Source organism: Oncorhynchus mykiss, chromosome 29 (genome assembly GCF_057628025.1).
Source record: "Oncorhynchus mykiss isolate SJ-2025 chromosome 29, ASM5762802v1, whole genome shotgun sequence".
In the NCBI taxonomy this organism is placed as follows: Eukaryota; Metazoa; Chordata; class Actinopteri; order Salmoniformes; family Salmonidae; genus Oncorhynchus; species Oncorhynchus mykiss.
In genome coordinates, this window is record NC_143050.1 from 31678851 (window position 1) to 31702249 (window position 23399).

Genomic DNA, 23399 nt, shown 5'->3' on the forward strand with positions numbered 1-23399 from the left:
GAGACACTTATAGAGACACTTATAAATAGAGACACAGAGACACTTATAAATAGAGACACTTATAGAGACACTTAGAAACTTATAGAGACACATAGAGACACTTATAGAGACACTTATAAATCGACTTATAGAGACAAATAGAGACACTTATAAATAGAGACACTTATAGAGACACTTATAGAGACACTTATAAATAGAGACACTTATAGAGACACTTATAAATAGAGACACTTATAGAGACACTTATAGAGACACTTATAAATAGAGACACTTATAGAGACACTTATAGAGACACTTATAGAGACACTTATAAATAGAGACACTTATAGACACTTATAGAGACACTTATAGAGACACTTATAAATAGAGACACTTATAAATAAACCCCCAGATCAAAGTTTCACTAATCACTAATAATGTACTCTGCATGATACTGTAGTAGCTCTGTGAAATACATCATACGTGCCCTGTGACAAGCCAGAAGAGAAAAGGTATGAACTATGTGGAGTCATTAACTAGAATCAAATGATCTATATTCTACATAATTAAGTATTTTACCTTTGGCTCGGTCCAGGAAGTCACAGTTAAAAGTACCAACAGGCAGGAATTTACAGATTTACATTAGCAAGGACAGAAATTCTCAACTTGTTAATGCCATACAATAATCAATCAGTGAGACTTTATGTACTGGGGGGTACAAATATATTCCCGAAAAGGAAAACAAGATCAACGGCTTAGTTTAAAATCTTTATTGTCGATCCAAATGACAGAAAAACAGGTTATTGTTGTATGGACAGGGTTTGAGAGAAGCTGCGGCTGGACTTACAACAGCAGTGTGGAAAATATTACAGTCTGTGGCGTGACAATCTTAGAGAGATGAAAGGATTCTTCAAAGTCAAGCTTAATAGGTAGCAGTTTAACGGCAAGGCAATCCCTGTGACCACTATCTTCATGAAGAAATTGCCGGGCTTAGTAGTCTTTGGGGGAAGATGACCCTTCTCTAATGGACGCTACTTCTTAAACAGTTCAATGAATTGATTGTGAGAACACAAAACACTATTAATCATGTCTTTGGTCTAGGACGCAAGGGTCATATTTGCAATCTCCACCAACAGATTGCTACATGGAAGAGCAACGTTTTCAATCTATAAAGCAGTATTGAGTGGACAACATTTTATATTTTGTAGGGCCTTTTAAAACAAGTAATTTCAGTGAGTTTCTAAATTTCTTAATGGGCGGCAGGTAGCCTACCAGTTAGAGCGTTGAGTCAGTAACCGAAAAGGTTGCTAGTTCAAATCCCCAAGATGACTATGGAAAACAAATCTGTCGCTGCCCTTGAGCAGGCACTAAACCCTAATAACAGATATGCAAAAAAAACACATTTCCATTTTACCACACACTGTAAAGGTCACGTTGGAGAAACAACAAAAAAGCACCCCTATTTTGACTTTTTATCCTCCCTCTCATTTCTCTCCATGTAGATATTCCATTTCCAACCCGATCAAAATTTCCGAGGGGATTTTAATTCAATCTCCGGACATTTTTTCATTATGGCCACGTAACAGTTTCAAATACGAAAAATCATGATGTGCTAAATATAAAATGACCTCTCTGAAACTCTGAATTGTGTATCGAAGTGTTCGCCATGGTGACAAATGACTACATTCCTTTTCTCATGTCTTTAGTCTCCTCCAATCTTTAAAAACTCACACCAACTAAGCACCAATGGCGATCATGAATATTTGATTGAGTTTAAAGTCTGACTGGGGCCAAAGCTAAGAAGCAATTACAGGAACAGCACACAATCTCTGGGAGTGAGGAAGCTGCCAATCGCTAGTTGCTATAGCTTGGAAGGCACAACGTTAAAATGACTTCCAACACACCACAAAAGGTGGTAGGGAAGGTAAGCTGTGCTGTGGATGACAGACCGTGTGGAGGAGGGTTCTGCCAAGCACTGGTGCAGGTCCAATTCTGCTTACTCAAATCCTGATGGTATAGGTCAGGATTTGGGTTCAAAAATCTACCTATGAAATATAGAGTTATGATAATTTTGCAAAGCACAACCTGTATTTTTTTTTTATCAGTTGATCAACTAGAAGAATTATAGTTAAAAATGCTTAAAGAAGCACAATGTAAGGGCTATGAAATGAAACAATTGATGTCAGCCAAAGTGTGACTTCAGGACAAACTGTCTCAAATGGTACCCAATTCCCTATATAATTAACTACTTTTGACCAGGGCTCTGGTATATAGGGAATAGGGTGCTATTTGGGATGAACGCCTCCTCTCCACCTCTCTGGAGGTCTATTTTTCATACTGGGAGAAGCACAATTAAATATAAGCAACACCATTGCTTAAAAGGGTTCAATGCAGCAGTTTTTATCTCAATATCAAATCATTTCTGGGTAACAATTAAGTACCTTACTGTGATTGTTTCAATTAAAATAGTAAATGAAAATAAAACTATATATATATATTTTTAGCAAATAGCAAAATAGAATTTCACTAGGACTGTCTGGGAGGGGTCTGATATTGGCAAAGACTTGAAACTCTATCTTATTAGTCTAACTAATTTACCCCATGGTTAAGTCACCATGGAAAGGCCAATGGTCCAACCCATCAAAACAGGCTGAAATTTCAGGCTAACTTCAAGCAGCTCTTACACTAAAAGGGCATTCTCATTTTCACAATATTATTCAAACCTCATAAATGTGGAAATATATATAAAAACACTGAAATCACATTTTTGACTGCACTGGGCCTTTAACACGCCAGAAGGGGAACACAATCACAACATTCAGGAGACCATTTAAAAAGAATGCCCATAAAATATTTACACTTGTTACGCAATAATTTTACTTGAAACCTCCCAAATAGTGAGCTATAAAAAGACACCTCCCTTGCCAAAATGCTCTACAAGACATAACCATTAACCATATACACTTTGTACAAAACATTAGGGACACCTGCTCTTTCCAAAACAGACTGACCAGGTGAATCCAGGTGAAAGCTATGATCCCTTATTGATGTCACTTGTTAAATCCAATGTGAGTGTAGATGAAGGAGAGGAGAGGGGTTGAAAAAAAAATGATTACAAGAGACAATTGAGACGTGTGTGGCATTCAGCGGGTGAATGGGCAAGACAAAATATTTAAGTGCCTCTGAACAGAGTATGGTAGTAGGTGCCAGGCGCACCAGTTTGAGTCTGTAAATGAAACGCTGCTGTTTTTTTCACCCTCAGTTTCCAATGTGCATCAAGAATGGTCCACCACCCAACTTTGGGAAGCATTGGAGTCAACATTGGCCAGCATCCCTGTGGAACGCTTTAGACACCTTGTAGAGTCCATGCCCCAACAAACTGAGGCTGTTCGGAAGGCAAAAGGGGGCACGACTTTATTAGGAAGGCGTTCCTAATGTTTTGTACACTCAGTGTCTACCCTGGACATCTTCAGCAGGCACGGCATAAAATTGGGAGAAACAACCATTCATGATTGAGAGCTCTGTAGGTATGCTTAACTAGCCATCAGCCTAATATCACCAACACCTCAAGAAAACAAGAACCCTTCTCATAGACTCTTACTAGTCTATATTAATTAATTCTGGTATTAATTCTGACTGATAATGAGTCTGGCTTTGTAACAGATTTAATTCAAGCAACAAGAATATATTCTACCCAGAACCCAAACATGAGAATTCTCAGTGGCAGCACACTAATTAGGCTGTGGCAAGTCGATTAATCTAGAACCCAAAATGTCGCAGTTCAGTCATGAGAGACTTGCCTACAAGTCGATTGCATAAACCTTAACTCCCTCACGATGAGACGAATACACAGACACATGGTCCCAAATGAAATATGCATGAAATTCTCATAACACAGCAATATTGAGTTATTTACACAACTTCTGTCTGCATTGGAGAAATCACATTTAAAAGTATGTGATTACTTCATTACCTCGATTACGTTCCCAATTACCCTTCATACAATCCCATGAAACAGGAGGGTTAGACTTGTTATAAGTCATCATGAAAAACACAAAAACAAATCAATAAATACATAAAAAATAAAACAAAAAAAACTGTCATTGTAGGCTGTGGTCCCATGTGCAACAATGATTAATGGCATTTCATTCATAGGCCATCAGTGTTGGTTTTTATCTATTCAGCTAAAGCACGCAGAATCACCTGCATGCATCACTACTCAAATCTACTCCCACATCACTTAAATATACAAAAAGACAAATCCTTACATTTTAGAGATGAAAGTGCAAAGCATTTTTTCACCACAGGAGCTTCAACAGTCACGGTACTATAGGCTACTTCAATTGGTCCTCCACATCGACAGTAGTAACTAGTGGTGTAAGGCTCATAGAAATAGAATGAACACACAAAATGGCCGCCAGTCCACCCATTATGGATTAACTGACGTAAATGGCGACGCCCATTCTACTCATTCTATTTCTGTGGTAATGGCTCTCAAGGAGAGGAACTCCTGAAAGACCTATGGGTTAGGAGTGTTTCACCTCCCATTAAAGGCTCTCAACAATGCAACCCATGTATTCAGTACTCCCTTCAGGGTAAACAATGCTCTAACATAAATGTATGGGACAAATCAATGGGAAAGCATAATCATCTGGTACTTCCACCTTATTACATATCCATCGTCTAGCCGGTCGGGGAGGGGAGAGGATTATACTACTTTTAGTGTTAGAAAATAATCAAACTGGCACCTGGGGGAGTCTCAGTCTAGTTTCCATTGAGCTGATTCTGTAGACCATCGCTCTTCTTGTTTCTTTTAAACTGAACAGCAAGCCATCAAGATTCTCAAGTGTGTCTACTCCAAACTACAAAAGCTTTATACAAGAGGCCAGCTCTATACCCCCCCCACCCCCCCCCCAACCCCACCCCCCCCCCCCCCAACCCCACCCCAACCAAGGAAAACCTCTCCATTTGAAAACCCATTGATGAGTTTGTCTTCTACTGTGCACAGTGAGTCAAGCTGGATCCCTTGAGAAGGCAACAGCTAGGAAGTTCAAATCCTGGGATCTCATGGTAGGCTACTTCTCTATGACATCACCTCCTGTCTCAGACAGGGGGCAATTGCCAGATGGGTAGTGGGTGGGCCTCTGTGTTGAACACGTACTTGTCCAGGCTGAGCAGCTCCAGGTCGTCTGAAAACAGCAGGTAGAAGTACTTGAGCGTCTCCCCCAGGAAGAAGCTCTCCATCTTGTCCCTCGGACCCGGGTTCACGGGGTCGCGCACATTACTGATGGAAGTGTAGCCTCCACTTGGCACCTGGATAGGAAGACGAGCATGAGGGGAAGCAGCGAGTAACACAGGAAACCCAAACGAAACCCCATTTACAAAACGGTCTTTGACTGTGCACCACCACCACAGCGAGTGTCAAGCTGGATCCCTTGAGAAGGCAGCTTGGTATAACAGCTCAAGATGATTATGTTAATTGAGAAATTCAAGTACTCACACAATTGTCTTCCTACAGATGGCTTCTTTCTAATGCAACCGTGTTGCCATGAGTTGTCTGTCATCCAAATTGTGGAACATTTTATTTTTTTATAATAAAGATTCCTCTGCAGCTGCATGAAAGTAGAACCTGTTTTTTTTATATTTTTTTATTTTAAATATTTTTTTATTTTATATTTTTTTTTAAATGATGGCGTTCTGGCATTGACGCGCTATGAAACAGCTAGCAGATGCACCGGCTGGCAGAACCCATACACCACCAGTCAATCAGGTGATCAAACGTGTTGTCGTTAGCACACACACACACACATCAATGATTTAACTTGGAGCATCCAGCTGGCTGATGGAAGTCATACTCCACAGAATGACGGGACTGTTCTCAGAATTTAGCTCGTTTCATCATGCAGCCAGTGGGATTGGCTCAGCTAACAACCAAGGAAGAATAAGTCAACATGTACCACAGGGTTATAGTTTTTGTTAAGATAAATGCTGACTGTTAGTGGGTTAATTAGACAAAGTCAGCGCAGTACCATTGTTGACAAACAACTGTTGATCTATCCAATGAATGTTTGGCAAGTTATCAAACCTAACAGATCAGTGAAGGTGGAGTCGCTGTGCTGTCTGGCGTACAGTAAGACGTTGGGACTCACCCTGGTATATTTGTTGAAGCTCTCTAGAATGTCCCAGCCCCAGTCTCTGTATTTGGCGTCCTTAGTGAACCTGTACAGGTAGAACAGACTCTCCACGGTCTCTGGTCTCAGGAGGTTGTGTCTGTCTGCAGGCTGGGGGAGAAAAGACTTGCAAACTCACATTGGGGTGCATCCCAAATTGCACCCCATCCCCTATATAGCGCACTACTTTTAGGGAATAGAGGGTGCCATTTGAGGCGCACCCATAAACATTGATGGTAAAGTGAAGGCGAACACATCTTTGTACGCTTTGATTGGAGATGTTTGTATGCTGTAGCAGTTACAACCTAAATCAAATGTACATTTACAAACGACCTTAAGAACTGACGAGACGCATTTGGAAAGCAGGGTTAGAGGGTTAGTTCCAGCAGTGAGGGGAAAACAAAGATCAGAGCCGGTTTCAGCTTTATTACGCCACAGAGCCACTCCTGTTACTCCGCCATTAAACATCTCTAGAGAAGGATTAGTGCAAGACAGAAATAAGACGCGCTTCAAAGTACACTAGGATTGGAAGACATACAGTAGGAGCCAAATACATCTATATCTCACACACACAGTGTCCTAAGTTGCACCCTATGCCCTATGTTGTGCACTAAATAGAGAGCAGCGTGCCATCTGGGATGCTCTCAATATTCTTCCTGTAGAACCCACCTTGACGTCGACATCTCGCCCGTCGTAGGGCTGCAGGTTGAAGTGGGCGATCTCGGGGCTCAGGCCCGTCTCCATCTGGATGTACATCTGGTGGCACGTCTCCATCAGCTGCAGGGCCAGTTCCATGTGATCCTCCGGCAGCCCATTGTGGGCACCCAGCGCAAGCGTGCCAGGCAGGAAACACACCAGGTGGTCCTGAGAGAGAGAGCGAGAGGCAGATTGAGAGAGAGGGGGATGGGGGCAGAGAGAGACAGGGAGAGGGTGCGAGATGGGGGGAGAGAGAGCGAGAGGCAGATTGAGAGAGAGGGGGACGGGGGCAGAGAGAGACGGGGAGAGGGTGCGAGAGGGGGGAGAGAGAGCGAGAGGCAGATTGAGAGAGAGGGGGACGGGGAGAGGGTGCGAGAGGGGGGAGAGAGACGGGGAGAGGGTGCGAGAGGGGGGATAGAGAGACGGGGAGAGGGTGTTTATTGTAAACATGTAAAGTAGTACATACAGTGTGTATTGGTATGGATGTTCTGTGTAGTCTCTCACCATCTTGGGGTTGAAGCGATTGTGGTTGAGCTCCCCTACAAAGGTCAGCTTTCTGGGGCCACTGGTTCTCAGCAGGTGCTTCTTGACCCCCTCTATCGCCTCCAGGTAGTCCTCCAACAGACTGAACAACACACCCATCAATATCTATTCGTTTATCTGTAATCCGGCAGTCTCCTCAAAGCACTCTAATCATATGTGATCTGGGCCTGTATTCATAAAGCCTCTCGAGTAGGTGAGCTGATCTAGGATCAGGTCCTCCGTCTCCATGCCATCTTAGTCATTATTATCTTGAAGGCAAAATTGATAGGAAGGTGCTTACTCTGGTTCTGTCTTGCCTCCCTGGATCCACTGTTTGAGCAGGTACTCATAGTAGCTGTCAGCCCGGGCCCCCAGGGTGAAGACTCCTTTGTGGGTGAACTGGCCGCTGTTGGTGTTGATGAACATGGGCACCAGGCCGTCATGCTTCCCTGGCAGCTTATGGACCAGCTTCATCACCTCATTCACCACCTCCTAGGGATGCACAGGCAGGTTGATAAAGACTTGGGTCATATTCATTAGAGCGGACTGTAGAAAAAACGTTTTGCAACGGAACACCTTCTCAAATTCAAACCTATGCAATAACAAGTTAAACTCCTCAAATTTCAACCTATATGTCCGGACAGAGATTTTGTGTCCGAAAATTACATATTGAGACAATGGTTTTTCAATGGGAGTCATCTGTTGACAGATAAGAGATCACTGTCTGAAAAAAAAATTATACAAAAATAAAAAACGTAGTCGACACATGACACGATACATAGAGCCCCCCTCTCTGGCATCACCTGGTACTGCGGGTCCTGGGTGAGGCGGCTGAGCTCTCTGAACTCCAGCTGGACACTGGTGACCTCGGCCAGGGTGCTGTCGGACGTCCAGCGAGGGGGGTGGGCCGTGCCCTTCCCAATGTTCACATCAGAGAAGGGGATCTTGGAGGGGGTTTTGAAAGCAGGCATCAACCTCAAGCCAATATCTTTCTACAAGAGCACAAGGGAAGGAAAGATGAGAACATAGCTATCAATCCTCATGAGTAAATTAGCTAATTCAATTAAGTGCTTGTCTGACTCATTAATTCTTCAGATTTTTTACTTTCCATTAATTTATCATAACCTCAGGCAATGAAACGTACTAAGTTTGTAGATACAATTTGAGGTTTTCAGTGATTTATTTAGAAAGAAGAATTTGAACATTGGTTGATGTTTGAATTTAGGTGGGTGATAAAAAAAAGGTTGATCTCATATTTATCTAACTTGCGCATCACCAGTTAGTAAACAACTTTGCATAGAGATTTTATGACCGGTTTGAATTTTTTTTAAAAAATGCTCGTGGTATTCCCATGTGGGAAGAGAAGAGCATTTTTCTTGCTCTGATGTACACGGAGTATACAAAACATCTTCTTAATATTGAGTTGTACCCCCTTTTGCCCTCAGAACAGTCTCAATTCGTCGGGGAATGGACTCTACAAGGTGTTGAAAGCGTTCCACAGAGATCCTGGCCCCATGTTGACTCCAGTGCTTCCCACAGTTGTGTCAAGTTGGCTGGATGTCCTTTGGGTGGTGGGCCATTCTTGATACACACGGGAGACAGTTGAGCCAGTTGCAGTTCTTGACACACTGAAACCGGTACGCCTGGCACCTACCATCATACCCCGTATAAAGTCAATTCAATCTTTTGTCTTGCCCATTCACCCTCTGAATGGCACACATACACACTCCATGTCTCAAGGCTTAAAAATCTTATTTTTTTAACCTGTCCTCTCCCCTTCATCTACACTGACTGAAGTGGATTTAACAAGTGTCATCAACAAGAGATCATAGCTTTCACCTGGTCAGTGTTCCTAATGTTTTGTACACTCAGGGTGTGTGTCAGCCAGAAGCCCTAAGGATCAGTGAATAGTGGGATTGAAAGGGTGAAAGGAGAGATGGAGGTAGAGAAGAAAAAGTAGAGACCATATTCTAGTTGCCCAATCTGTCCTAGCCTTCCTTCCCATGTCACTCACAGCCTTCTCCAGGAACATCTCATCGCCAGTCAGGTGGTAGGTGCTTAGCAGGCCTCCCAGGATCCGGATGGTGCTCTCAAACAGGTTCACGTCCACATTCTTAGAGAATGACAACTCAGTCTCCACCCACTTCCTCGCCTCCTCAAACTCTGTGAGCGAGCGGGCGAGAGAGAGGGAGACAGAGAGAAATTCAGCCTTGGGTTCTGTTTGACAGCAGCAAATACAGAGAAGCAATTAGTAAAGAGAGAGCGGGGTGTGTCTGTTTTTGTGTTAGGAGGCCAAGTTACCTTCTTTCAGTCCCAGGATCCACATTGTGTCCAGAGCATCAATGATAGTCAGGCCCAGGCCAAACCACTCCCCGTAGGACTTAGACACAGGCTTGAGCTCATCATGACCCCAGGCAAACTCCTTATAGCCCTTCCAGGCATGCCTAAAGGCCTCTCGCACCATCTCCAGCCTGTCCACAGGCTTCACTGAAACTATTTCAGAAGCCAAAGACACCACAGCTGGTCAAGCTCTGGAGTGGGTGAGGGTGTGCGGTATGGTTGAGGGTGTGAGATGGTGCGTGTGGCAGAGACTTACCTGGTGCCAGTGGGGCTGTGTCCTCAGGGTTGACTGGCACAGGAGGCACAGCGGCATCCTTCTCATGGGCAGAGGGTGGGGGTTCTGTAGCCTCGTCAGCCTCGATCATGGCTCCTCGCCAGCTACGTGTATGAAACACAGATAACACATATAAAGGACATGGAGCTGTAAATGAATAGTAATAACAGTATTACCGCAGAATGATCCCGATTGGGCAAAAAGAGTTGAATTTGATATCAAGTGTCGTTATGGTTGACAATAGGTTTTTACCTGACAAGAGGCTTCTCTCCCTCCTTCTCTTCAGCTTTCTCCACTGGCACTTTCTCAGCTGGTTTTATCAGTGAATCTGATACATTCCGCTCCTTCTGCAGGCTTGGAGGGCCTCTCTTGTTGGGGAATGGTCTCTTCTACATAGGTAAACAGAGTTAATTAGAATACATTACAGCAAGTTCTGACAAAGGCGCTGAAGGACAGCCAAAACAGTTGCTTCACTGTCTGTTCTTGGACCCAGAATCACTTGAATGGTTGTTTGGTTTTATGTTTAATAAAACCTATCAAAGTAGTTAAGACTAGTGCAATAGCCAGACTGGTCCTGACCTTGGCTGGAGGTTTGGGTATAGAGGGGACCTTTGGCCTCCGGGGTTCTGGAATGACCTCTGGTATGAGTCCTGGAGCCACAGCTAGACCCAACCCTGGGTTCAACTCTGGGCCGACTGCTACACCAGCCAGGCCCACAGCCGGACCTCCAGCTGGGCCAGCCACAGGGTTTACCCCTGGAGGGACGGGTTTCAGGCCTCTTTCCCAGTCTTCATCCCAGTCCTCCCTTACCGCCTTGTCCGACATGCCTGAGTGCACACACACACGCTGTGAAACATAAATAGCAGCATGCAAATACAAAAGACTAACAGCGAGTGAGAGTGGGGAAAGAGGCCTACCTCCCCATTGCTCTGAGAAGCTTGGGTAGAAGAGAAGTCCACATATCAGCAGCAGAGCTAGCAGGAAGAGGATGAGACTGCGCTGCAGCCGAGACAGCTGCTTCCACTTCTACAGAGGAGAGAGGAAAATAAGCACTCAAAAGCAATTTAACATCTATCAATTGATCCCTCGCTAAGCCTGGCCACGGAATTTTGGGCAACCAATTGCAGCGCTCCAATGTGGATAGCAACTGTCGACGAGTCTGACACCTCGGACAAGCTCATGTTAGAGACGCATGATGCAAGCCAGTAAATGGCTAAAATGGCCATAAATGGCTAAATAATTTAAAAGTATACCAGGGGTACTTGCCACTGTGATTCCTGAACTGCAGAGCCTGTTGGCGTATTTTTAAAAATCCAAAATTATACTTCAGTTACATCGTTTGTTAGCTAGCTTTCAGTCTTGTTGACCACCAAATGTTGCTAATGCTAGCTAGCCACTTAAAATAACCTGGCTATATCATGAATATAAATAATCTGCTGTCGAGATCAGCAAACGATTTGAGAGTACTGTTTAGCTCCAAAAGTGCTTAGTAGTTTAGACTGCATGTACAGTGCATTCAAAGCCCTCCAGTGGCTAGCTACACTACAAACATAATTTTACCAGGTTCCCTTGAAGCAATTGTAATGACAGTTCAACACAACATACCCAAGAGATTCCTGATTAGCAAGGGGTAGTCTGTGCTTAATTTCATTGTGTATTAAAAAGGGGATTTCGCCAGTGTTAACTGAGAAAATGTTGCCTGAGCTTGCAACAGTAGCCAAGGGGGCAGGGCTTAGCGAAGGGTCAATTCAAATGACAGTAAGACCGTAGCTCATTTCCCCATACCAGATCACCATTTATGAGGGATCAAAGCTTTTGACAAACACTGTGTAAGCTATTGTGTTACTTACCCGGTACAACTCCAACATCTCTAGATGGTTGTTTTTCCACAAACTGATATTTGCGAGCAAGCAGTGAGGATAGAGGGATGCTCTCTCATGGGAGACAACAAAAAAATAGCTAGAGGCCCAACAGGCTACACGCAAGTACTGTTGGCTACTTAGCCTAATTAACACTTGTGTTGAGCCACAAATACCTATCTGAGCAATTATCAGTGAGCCATGATGGAAAACAATGCATCACTGTCTCAGAAGAGACGGTCACTGGAATCCATCTAAATAAGACAATACACAAGAAGACATAGCCTAGTCTACCCTATACCAATGAAAACGACTATAAGCCATACTCCTTACATTCATCATTGCTATTATTTTTGCATATTGCACCAGCATATATGACACAAACTAATGGCAGGTTTAAAAAGCACATCTCTGCTGGTTCTGTCAAGCACCTGAAAACCAGGGGCGTATTCATTACAGAAACAGTTTACCGTTTAAGAACCAAATGTAAGCAAACTTAGCTAAACAAAAGTTCCTATTGGATAAATTCAGGTAGGTCCCTCCCTGTTTCATTCCGTTTGCTTCTGTTTAATAAACATTTTACAACAGCTCTAGTCCATGTTGATCTCTCAATCAGTTATCTTTCAATCAAAAAGAAAGTACCAACAAGCTATCTGGAAGCATCTCATTGCTTGACTGGAGGAGGTAGGCTACACTACCTTTTGTCAGGGGGGTTTCCTTTGAGAGTGAAACATGAAACCAGTTTGAAAGAAGTACAGCAAACACAAGGACATGCTGATTTAGGTACAGTTTAGCCTTTTAGATCACACTGAATAAGATTAAATGGACAGGGGGAACTGATCGTAGATAGGCCCTCCCACTCAGAGTTGCTTGATACATATGGCCCCAGTTCACAGTACTGTTGTGAGAAAGTGGCTGCAGGACAAGGGCTTGAAATAAATAATACTCACCCTCCAGCAGGACTGGCGGCGGTGTTTTCCGTTGTTGTAGCTGCGGCTGTGTTGGTCACTGAGGGTCAACGCGATGAAGTCCTTTCTAGATGGTGAGTACATCTCTCCAGCTGAGTGGTACCGTCATATGTCAAAGACGCTGGACTGAGGGATGGGGAAGAAAAGGGAATCGTTTAGGATTAATTGACCTAAAAAGGTAGAGGAAAAATAACAGGAGTGTCTCAACTCTTCCTTTAGGTTAAGGGTCCATTTGACTCATTATTTCATTTAGTTTGTTTCAATGTCCACAAGATGGCTTTTTATTGTCAGCTAGCTAGCTCTTCATTACTTGAACTAAGAGTAATAATTATGGCATCAAGGCCAGTTAGATAGCAACTGAACTAGTTGTCTATGGAATAGCCCCCGCCTGGAGATCAAAAAATTAAAAAGTAGAAATAGCTTTAAAAAGGCAGGCAAAGGTTTTAATTTGGACACGGTTGTGTCTAAGTAAGAGAAACCACTCCACTACCACTCCACTGCCCTCCCCCCACTGCTGGCCAGGTGTATTTATTTTAATGATAGGTATGCAATGAAGCGATTATTTTCATGTTAAATTAATATGGTTGATTTTTAAGGTTAGGGATAAGTGCAGTGAAGTGCCACTTTTAAGGATGTCAACATAAATTAATGTATTGGTTGTTTGTAATTTTGTCTTGCCTTTTAACCATTATATGTATTATTGTTTTTACCATCGAGGACCACTTTGGAAACAAGCGTTTTAATTCATACTTTCAAGTGATATCCTCTGGGTCCACATTGTACATTTTGTTGTATATGTCTGTTCACCAAAATAAATTAAATTCTAGCTAGTTGGCTGGCTAGCTAGCTAGCTAGGATTTATAACTCCAAAAGGCTTTTTACAATCTGTCTTGTCTTGGAGTTAAAAATGACCAATATAGTTAGCTAGGAGTTATTAATCATACCTAGCTAGTTGGCTGACAATTTGTCGCTAACCAGCTACAGCTATATCACAGACAAAAGTAGGAACCTTTTAGTTCTTTGGCTAGCTATGTCACTCAAAAGTGCACCGTAAGCTTACCTTTTCCCGTTGTACCCAGGTAGCGAACGTTAGCCTCCGTTGTTGTCACACTGACTGTATTCTCTCCGGGCGCGTTAAGAAGAGCGAGTCATGGTGAGCTAGCTCTGGCTAGCAACCTATCCTATAACCTACAACATTAGAAAGCTAGTTATCAAAGTGTTGACTTGTACTGTTGACAATTGATCCACATTTCTAGCAAGTGAAGAGAGAGAGAATCCCTTTCATTTCCCCAGTAACAACAACATGGCAAGCTAGCTACTATATATTGTTAGCTTACGATAGCTAGCCTTTCGACAGCTGCCTCTGGTGCCTCTCTTACTTTTTTTCGCCTCCAAACAGTGGGCGGTTTTGTAAAGACCAACGTTTATCTAGGTTTGGGTGCCCAGTCTGGTAAATTTTACTACCCACCACTGGTGAAAATTAGCAGCTTGCATCCTCAAAAAGTGACAGCTCACCAATAGGTGTATTCGTTTTGCAAGGTCCGGTACCCCGGTTGACGGAGATTGATATTTTGGAAATTCCACCAACCCCCGACAGGTCAGTGTGGGTCACATGACGCGAGGCCGCGTCATCATTGGCTGCGAGATGTCGTGGGCCTGCCCGCCCGTAGGGAAAATAACCCTGTGGTTATTGCCCGCCTGTGGGGAATATAACCCTGTGCTTATTACCCCATTGGCTTACAGTAAAAACATGACCTTTTAAAACTCAATTTTGTTGTTGTCCTCTTGTTTTAGTCAATTACAAAACTACATTTAAGAAAAGTACAATATGTCTAAAGATGACTTTTCAACAATGCCCGCTCACTAAACGTAATATTTTAGGGCTTCCATCATGCTTGTTTTCATGACGGTATTAGCAGACACTTGAGCGAGTTAGTGAGTGATAAACTCCCATATCTATTGGGTGAAATACCACAGTGTGCCATCACAGCAGCAAGATTTGTGACCCGTTGCCACAAGAAAAGAGCTACCAGTGAAGAACAAACACCACTGAAAATAGAATCTATATTTATGTTTATTTATTTTCCCTTTTGTACTTGAACTATTTGCACATTATTACAACACTGTATATAGACATAATATGACATTTGAAATGTCTTTATTATTTTGGAACTTTTGCAATATATTTTTTAATTGTTTATTTAACTTTTGTTTATTATCTATTTCACTTGCTTTGGCAATGTAAACATATGTTTCCCATGCCATGTTCCAACCGGAACATTAAGCTAGCCAAGACCAACAACACAAGCAAACAGACTATACAGCTACAAATAGTGAATGGAGTTACAATGTCTTACTTGTGATTAAATGTTTTCCACACACGTAGCTAGCACAATGTTTCACTATAAAAATACAAATAAATTTACTGAGGAGGATGGTCCTCCCCGTCCTCTGAGAAGCCTCCACTGGTGAAAACAATATGTTTTGTAATTTCTCGTTATAACAAGGTTGGTAGCAACATGTGAAAAGTGTTGTGGAAATCTGTTGCAGCTCAAGTCGACTACAAAATCCACAATGCAATGTTCTCTCTCTAGGCTTGCTAGTTAGCAAGCAAACTACACACAATAATAGCAAAGTCAGTATCTGCATGTGAAGTAGATAGCTGTAAAATCGCCTAAAAAACGGGACTATTAATTTAGGAGTCTATCTCACCGATTTCAACTTGCAGTTGGCCTCTGCACAGAGCAAGTGCAGAGTACGTTGCTATGGCAACAACAGCCCTTTCCCACGTTTCCCAGACACACAGGGCGGATTGCCAGGTGGTACTTGAAGGAGAAACTGAGTTGAATCATTTGGTACACTATTTAGATTGAGCATATCTAAGCAAAATATATATGTCCCAAGACCAGCTCAGTTAATTCATACCATTGTGTCGCTGAGTTGTGATAATGCTGCAGCAAATGTACATTATCCCAGGGGCATTGACAGACACAATGTAAGTAACCTAATTTCTGTTGCTCTAACTGCCCTGAATGCCTCTGTTGATCCTACAGCTATTGTATGCAGTAATCATGTGCCTATGAACCAGAGTTATATTGTTAGAACTGAGGCAGTGTGCCCTAGTAGGAAGTCCACTGTGTCACCTCACCCTGCACTATTAGCTCAACCATAAATAACATGAGCATGTCTACTTCTGATACTCTTCCCAGAATAGTGCTAAAAAATAGCCCACATTAACATACAGTAAGTAGCCTAAGAAACAAGGTTCATGAAATCAATAACTTATAGTAACAGATGACATTCATATTCTGACTATCTCAGGAACTCACTTAGATAATATCTTGATGATACAGTGGTAACAATACATGGTTAAAAAATATACAAAAAAGGCACAGTGTTGAAGCATCCGACAGTAAGGCGCTACAGAGGATAGTGTGTACGGCTCAGTACATCACTGGGGCAAAGCTTCCTGCCATCCAGGCCCTCTATACTAGGTGGTGTCAGAGGAAGGCCCCAAAAAGAATCCAGTCTCCCAAGTCATAGACAGTTCTTTCTGCTAGCGCACGGCAAGCGGTACAGGAGCGCCAAGTTTAGGTCGAAAAAAAGGCTCCTTAAAACAGCTTCTAACCCCAAGCCATAAAACTGCTGAACAATTCATGAAATGGCTACCCGGACAATTTGCGTTGACCCCCCCCACTGCTGCTACTCGCTGCATAATCAATGTATCCGTGCTTACATGTATATACTTATTACGTCAATTTCCTGGACTAACCTGTACATTGACTCAGTGCTGGTACCCCCTGTATATTGTTATTTTATTGTGTTACCTTTTTACTTTAGTTTATTTACTAAGGCAAGGGAGCTGAATTTCCGGATTTCCGGATGACTGAAGTAAACTGCCTGTTACTCAGGCCCAGAAGCTAGGATACTGTATGCATATATTGGTAGAATTGGATAGAAAACACTCTGAAGTTTCTAAAACTGTTAAAATAATGTATGTGAGTACATTATTTGAGGTCACGGGCCTTTTCAATACTAGCCTATGGGATATACAAATAAATAGGACCCATATTGCAGTTCCCATGGCTTACGCAAGATGTCAACAGTCTTTAGAAAGGGTTTCAGGCTTGTTTCTTGAAAAATGAACAAGTAGTTGTAGGTTATCCAAGGTGTTCTCATCAGGACAGGTAGACTTTTGGCACGCGTGAATGAGGGCACGCTCTTCGTTATTTTCCATCTTTTTAAAATGTATTTGACCTAGGCAAGTCAGTTAAAAACAAATTCTTGTTTTCAATGACGGCCTAGAAACAGTGGGTTAACTGCCTGTTCAGGGGCAGAACGACAGACCTGTCGTTCTGGGGGGTTTGAACTTGCAACCTTCTGGTTACTAGTCCAACGCTCTAACCACTAGGCTACCCTGCCGCCCCAGGGGTGGCAAGAACACCGTTCTTTCCATCTGAAATAGTATAGTTTATTTACATATTGGGATACCTGAGGATTGATTAGAAACATTGTTTGACTTGTTTGGATGAAGTTTACCGGTCGCTTTTTGAATTCCTGGTTGGATTAACAAGAAGTTACGCTTTTAAATTATGTCAGACAGTTGTATGTTCATGAGTGTTTAAAATTTAGATTTTCTTATTTTGAAATTGGCGTTCTGCAATTTCACCGAATGTTGTCACAGGTGAATTTTCTTAACTCTTATTTTCTTAAAACTGCATTGTTGGTTAAGGGCTTGTAAGTAAGCATTTACACCTGTTGAATTCGGTGCATGTGACAAATGCAATTTTATTTTATTTTGATTTTATTCAACCAGCACGGCACTTACACAAAGGACTAATGATTGTCTGAGAGAAATTGATAATAAAAAGGTTGTGGGAGCTATTTTGTTAGACAAGTGCAGCTTTTGACATTATTGATCATAGTCTGCTACTGGGAAAGCGTATGTGTTATGGCTTTATGTCCCCTGCTATAGTGTGGATAAAGAGTTACCTGTCTAACCGAACACAGAGGGTGTTCTTTAATGGAAGCCTCTTCAACATAATCCAGCTAGAATAAGTAATTCCCCAGGGCAGCTGTCTAGGCCCCTTACATTTTTTTATCTTTACTGATGACATGCCACTGGCTTTGAGTAAAGCCAGAGTGTCTATGTATGCGGATGACTCAACACTATACACGTCAGCTACCACAGCAACTGAAATCACTGCAACACTTAACAAAAAGCTGCAGTCAGCTTCCGAATGGGTGGCAAGGAATAAGTTAGTCCTAAATATTTAAAAAACTAAAAGCATTGTATTTGTGACAAATCATTCACTAAACCCTAAACCTTAACTAAATTGTGTCATGAATAATTTGGAAATTGAGCAAGTTGAGGTGACTAAACTGCTTAGAGTGACACTGGATTGTAAACTGTCATTGTCACGTTCTGACCTTGATTTCCTTTGTTTTGTATTTATTTAGTATGGTCAGGGCGTGAGTTGGGTGGGCAGTCTATGTTTGTTTTTCTATGATTTGGGGAGTTGTATGTTTCGGCCTAGTATGGTTCTCAATCAGAGGCAGGTGTCATTAGTTGTCTCTGATTGAGAATCATACTTAGGTAGCCTGGGTTGCACTGTTTGTTTGTGGGTGATTGTCTATGTTAGTGGCTTGTGTCAGCACAGGTCTCATTTGTAGCTTCACGGTCGTTATTTGTTTATTGGTTTTGTATGCAGTGTTCAGTGCTTTCTTTATTAAATATTCACTATGAACACATACCACGCCGCGTTTTGGTCCTCTGATCCTTCTTGCCTCTCCTCTTCAGATGAAGAGGAGGACGACCGTGACAGTCATGGTCAAAACATGTTGATACAACAATAGCTAAGATGTGGAAAAGTCATAATATAGAGCTGCGTGTTCATAATATAGAGTTGCTCTGACTTCTTAAGAACACTATCAACAAGGCAGGTCCTACAGGCCCTAGTGTTGTCGCACCTGGTCTACTGTTCAGTTGTTTGGTCAGGTGCCACAAAGAGGGACTTAGGAAAATTATAATTGGCTCAGAACAGGGCAGCAGGGCTGGCCGTTAAATGTACACAGAGAGTGGAGGAAAGATTGACTTTGTCGTCTCTTCACAATCCCTTAGTCCAGAACAGACTAGGCACAAAGTATTACATAGAGCCATGACTACATGGAACTCTTTTCCACATCAGCTAACTGATGCAAGCAGCAGAATCAGATTCTAAAAACAGATACAAATACACTTTATGGAGCAGCGGGGACTGTGAAGAGACACACAGAGACACACAGAGACACACAGAGACACACAGGCTCACACACATATACATTGTAATATTGTTGTATGGTGGTATTATACATTTTGTATTGTAGATATGTAGAGGTGTGATAATGTTATATGATGTACTGTTTTATCTTTTGTTTTATGTGTGATATACAGTAAGTGCCATAATGTGTTTGGAACCCAGGAAGAGTAGCTGCTGCCTTGGCAGAGACAAAGACAAATATACTTTGTCATGACAATATAAACGGATGGATTTGTTCTAGACAAGTATGCCCATACCATCTATTGTCTAATTTGCCGATCTTGTGTGCAGGTCATTGTTTTAAAAGCGTTGTAATACTCTGGACCCTGATCTCTATTTTGACGAACATACACTATACTGTACATACAAAAGTATGTGGACACCCCTTCAAATTAGTCAGACAGCCATGTAATCTCCATAGACAAACATTGGCAGTAGAATGGCCTTACTGTAGAGTTCAGTGACTTTCAACGTGGCACATTCATAGGATGCCACCTTTCCAAAAAGTAAGTTTGTCAAATACAGCTGCCACGGGTCAACTGTAGGTGCTGTTATTGTGACAAGCTCACAGAACCAACAGGGACCGTCAAGTGCTGAAGCACTTAGAGTGTAAAAATCGTCTGTTCTCGGTTGTAACACTCACTTCCAAACTGCCTTTCAAAGCAACATCAGCACAAGAACTGTTTGTCGGGAGCTTAATGATATGGGAATCCATGGCCGAGCCGCCGAACATAATCCAAGATCACCTTTCACAATGCCAAGCATCGGCTGGAGTGGTGTAAAGCTTGCCGCCATTGGACTCTGGAGCAGTGGAAACGCGTTCTCTGGAGTGACCATATCCCCCTCGCATCCCGCAAAGGCGGAAGGGTTGCTAATATTTAGTCAGCAATTTTCAATTTACTTCCCCAAAAATGACTGCGTTTTCATCTTTTGAGCTTCTGGTCATGAAATCTATGCAGACTGACTACTCAATCACTTTTTATAGCTACTGTTTTACAGTTCCCTGAATTCGTATCGGATCTTGTAGTCATGGCAGATAATATTCAAATTTTTGGTGACTTCATTATTCACATCGAAAAGGCTTTCGAAGCGATCATCAACTCAGTAGGTTTTGTCCAACGTCCTGACCTTAGTTCCTTTTTTATGTCTCTATTTTAGTTTGGTCAGGGCGTGAGTTGGGGTGGGCATTCTATGTTTGTTCTGTGTGTTTTAGTTCTATGTGTTTGGCCTGGTATGGTTCCCAATCAGAGGCAGCTGTCAATCGTTGTCTCTGATTGAGAACCATACTTAGGTAGCCTGTTCCCACCTGGTGTTTGTGGGTAGTTGTTTTCTGTGTCTGTGTTTTCACCATACGGAACTGTTTCCGTTTTCGTTGTTTCACGTTTGTTATTTTGTGTTCAGTTGTAATAAATTTAACATGGACATGTATTACGCTGCATTTTGGTCCGATCTTGACTACTCTTCCTCAGACGAAGAGGAGAATTGTCAGACCGTACCTACGCATTACCGCTGGCATTGCCACTGTCATGAAAAACAGCTTCTATCTCAAGGCCATCAGACTGTTAAACAGCCATCACTAACATTGAGTGGCTGCTGCCAACATACTGACTCAACTCTAGCCACTTTAATAATGGAAAAATTGATGTAATCAATTTATCACTAGCCACTTTATATAATGTTTACACATCCTACATACAGTATATACTGTACTCTATACCATCTACTGCATCTTGCCTATGCCGTTCTGTACCATCACTCATTCATATATTTTTATGTACATATTCATATTCATTCCTTTACACTTGTGTGTATAAGGTAGTTGTTATGGAATTGTTAGGTTAGATTACTTGTTAGATATTACTGCATGGTCGGAACTAGAAGCACAAGTATTTCGCTACACTCCCATTAACATCTGCTAACCATGTGTATGTGACAAATACATGTGATTTGATTTTGATTTGATACCCTGGATCTAGTTTTGTCCCATGGAATAAATATTGTGGATCTAAATGTTATTCCTTGTCACGTATACTCCCTCTCTGGCCTCTAGGTCATCAGGCTGCTGATTATTCCACACACCTGTCACCATCGTGACTCCCTAACCTCCTTGATTATCTTCCCTATATCTGTCACTCCCCTTGGCTCTTTCCTCAGGTGTTATTGACTCTGTTTCATGTCAGTGCATTGTTTGTGTTTCGTGTTCATTGTTTATTAAAACACTCACTCCTTAAACTTGCTTCCCAACTCGTTACATTCCTCATAATCCTGGACTATCGGACCACCATTTAATTTTTTTTTTTTTTTACGTTTCCAATTGCAAAAAAATATCTGCTCAGACCCAAACTAAGGGTCAAATGCATGCTAGAAGTTCTCAGAAAACCCAAAGATCCCTAGATGCCCTTCCAGACTCCCTCCACCTACCCAATAATGTCAGAGTACACAAATCAGTTAACCACCTAACCGAGGATCTAAATGTAACCTTGCGTAATATCCTAAATGCAGTCACACCTCTAAAAACAAAACACATTTACACAATAAATTAGCTCCCTGGTATACAGAAAATACCAGAGCCCTAAAGCAAGCTTCCAGAAAATTGGAACGGAAACCACTGCACAGAACTGGAAGTCTTCCAACTAGCTTTGAAAGAAAGTACCGTGCAATATCGAAGAGCCTTCACTGCTGCACGATCAGCCTACTTTTCCAACCTAATAATAAAATGAATCTTACATTTATTTTTGATACTGTCGCAAAGCTAACTACAAAGCAGCATTCCCCAAGAGAGGATGGGCTTCACTTCAGCAGTGATGAATTCATGAACTTCTTCAACAAAAAGATAATAATCATTAGAAAGCAAATCACGGACTCCTCTTTGAATCTGTGTATTTCTCCAAAACTCAGATGTCCTGTGCACAGAACTGCCAGGACGTAGGATCAATGGAGGCACTTGCTTTTCAATCCCGTATCTCTTGACACATTCACGAAAATAGTCATGGCCTCTAAACCTTCCAGCTGCCTACTGGACCCTAAACTACTGAAATAGCTACTTCCTGTGCTTGGCCCTCCGATGTTGAACATAATAAATGGCTCCCTATCCGGATGTGTACCAAACTCACTAAAAGTGGCAGTAATAAAGCCTCTCCTGAAAAAGCCAAACCGTGACCCGGAAAATGTAAAAATCTATTGGCCTATATTGAATCTCCCATTCCTCTCAAAAACATTAGAAAAAGCTGCCTTCCTGAAGACAAATAATGTATACAAAAAAGTCCCGTCTGATTTTAGACCCCATCATAGCACTGAGACTGCACTCGTGAAGGTGGTAAATGGCCTTTTAAATATATAGAATATATTTTTGCCAATGTGGGCCAGAATCATATTACAGGATTATAAATCATGTGTATGACTGTTCTGACAGATATCTACTATAAATCACATCCAGATGTGCTACTTATTTTACTTTTTTAACATGCACAGAATAAATAACATGCACAGAATAAATAATAAATAAACCACATCCATGTTCTCCTCTTGGTAGGTATTTTCATTATTCAACATGCAATGAACTACACGGAGGGAAAAGTACACTGTGCATTCAGCACCACGGACAGAACTCTTGTTAACGGGTATGCATAAAATCACAAGAAGAGAGAGAGCTCAACATTACATTTAAACAACTCAATCAGTGTGAGGAGTGAAGTCTCTGATAGGCATTGACTGGAGCAGTGAAGTCAGGTATAGTTTCTGACGTCGCTATGCACAGGCTTGCTGAGAGGTGAGAGTCAGTAAGAGATGATCTGTGTCTTGACTTGTTGACCCAAACAGTACAAACATCTGAGTACGACTCCTAATCTTTGGAAAGTTTTGTTCATCGAGAGATGCATAGAACCTCGTCAGTGACATTGTTTTGAATAGTTCTCCAATCACTGCATCGGACTGAAGATCGATAAGCTCAAATTGCAGGTCAGTGTGAGCTTTATCCACATTGAAGGTGAAAGGAGAGGAAACCAACCGCATGTCATTTTCCAACACTTTGAAATCCTCAAAACGACGGGAAAACTCACCGTTCAAAGCATGCAGCAGCGATGTATACTTCTCCCGCTGCTCATCTGATAGGGAGCAGACTAGTAGTGTCGGAAGGTGGGTGAGATTGTTGGCTTCTACTTCGCGGGTCAGGCGGAGTAATTTTCCCTTGAAAGCTTTGACAAGGCTGTACATCTGATGTGCAAAAAGACACACAGATTTCCCTGATACCTCTTGCTGGAACACCCTGCATTCACTGTCTACTTTATTTTTCT

At 42.1% G+C, this 23399-nt stretch overlaps 1 protein-coding gene across 2 annotated transcripts; it reads right to left on the minus strand.

Annotated features, from left to right (window-relative positions):
• Nucleotides 1-734: 734 nt before the first annotated feature.
• man1b1a (mannosidase, alpha, class 1B, member 1a) lies at nt 735-14400 on the minus strand. 2 transcript variants are annotated; one of them, XM_090227036.1, is made up of 14 exons: nt 13869-14400; nt 12791-12934; nt 10899-11007; nt 10561-10808; nt 10234-10370; nt 9964-10085; nt 9669-9860; nt 9382-9530; nt 8171-8359; nt 7669-7859; nt 7350-7470; nt 6819-7013; nt 6129-6260; nt 735-5292 (listed from the first exon to the last, which is right to left on the minus strand). In XM_090227036.1, the coding sequence occupies exons 2-14, from the start codon at nt 12890-12892 to the stop codon at nt 5083-5085; spliced, it is 2097 nt and encodes a 698-aa protein (XP_090083162.1). In that variant the 5' UTR covers nt 12893-12934; nt 13869-14400; the 3' UTR covers nt 735-5082. The 2 variants fall into 2 exon arrangements, with proteins under 2 accessions (XP_090083162.1, XP_036823325.1); XM_036967430.2 differs by having other exon boundaries at nt 10561-10827; nt 13869-14363.
• Nucleotides 14401-23399: the final 8999 nt, after the last annotated feature.

Bases quoted from the DNA above. Each gene is read 5' to 3' on its own strand.
- man1b1a (XM_090227036.1), bottom strand. From the start codon at position 12,892: ATGTACTCACCATCTAGAAAGGACTTCATCGCGTTGACCCTCAGTGAC. The intron at 9,861-9,963 runs GTAAGTCTCTGC...CTTCTGAAATAG, and splicing joins CACAGCCCCACTGGCACCAG to TTTCAGTGAAGCCTGTGGAC. The intron at 7,471-7,668 runs GTAAGCACCTTC...TGTGTTGTTCAG, and splicing joins GGAGGCAAGACAGAACCAGA to TCTGTTGGAGGACTACCTGG.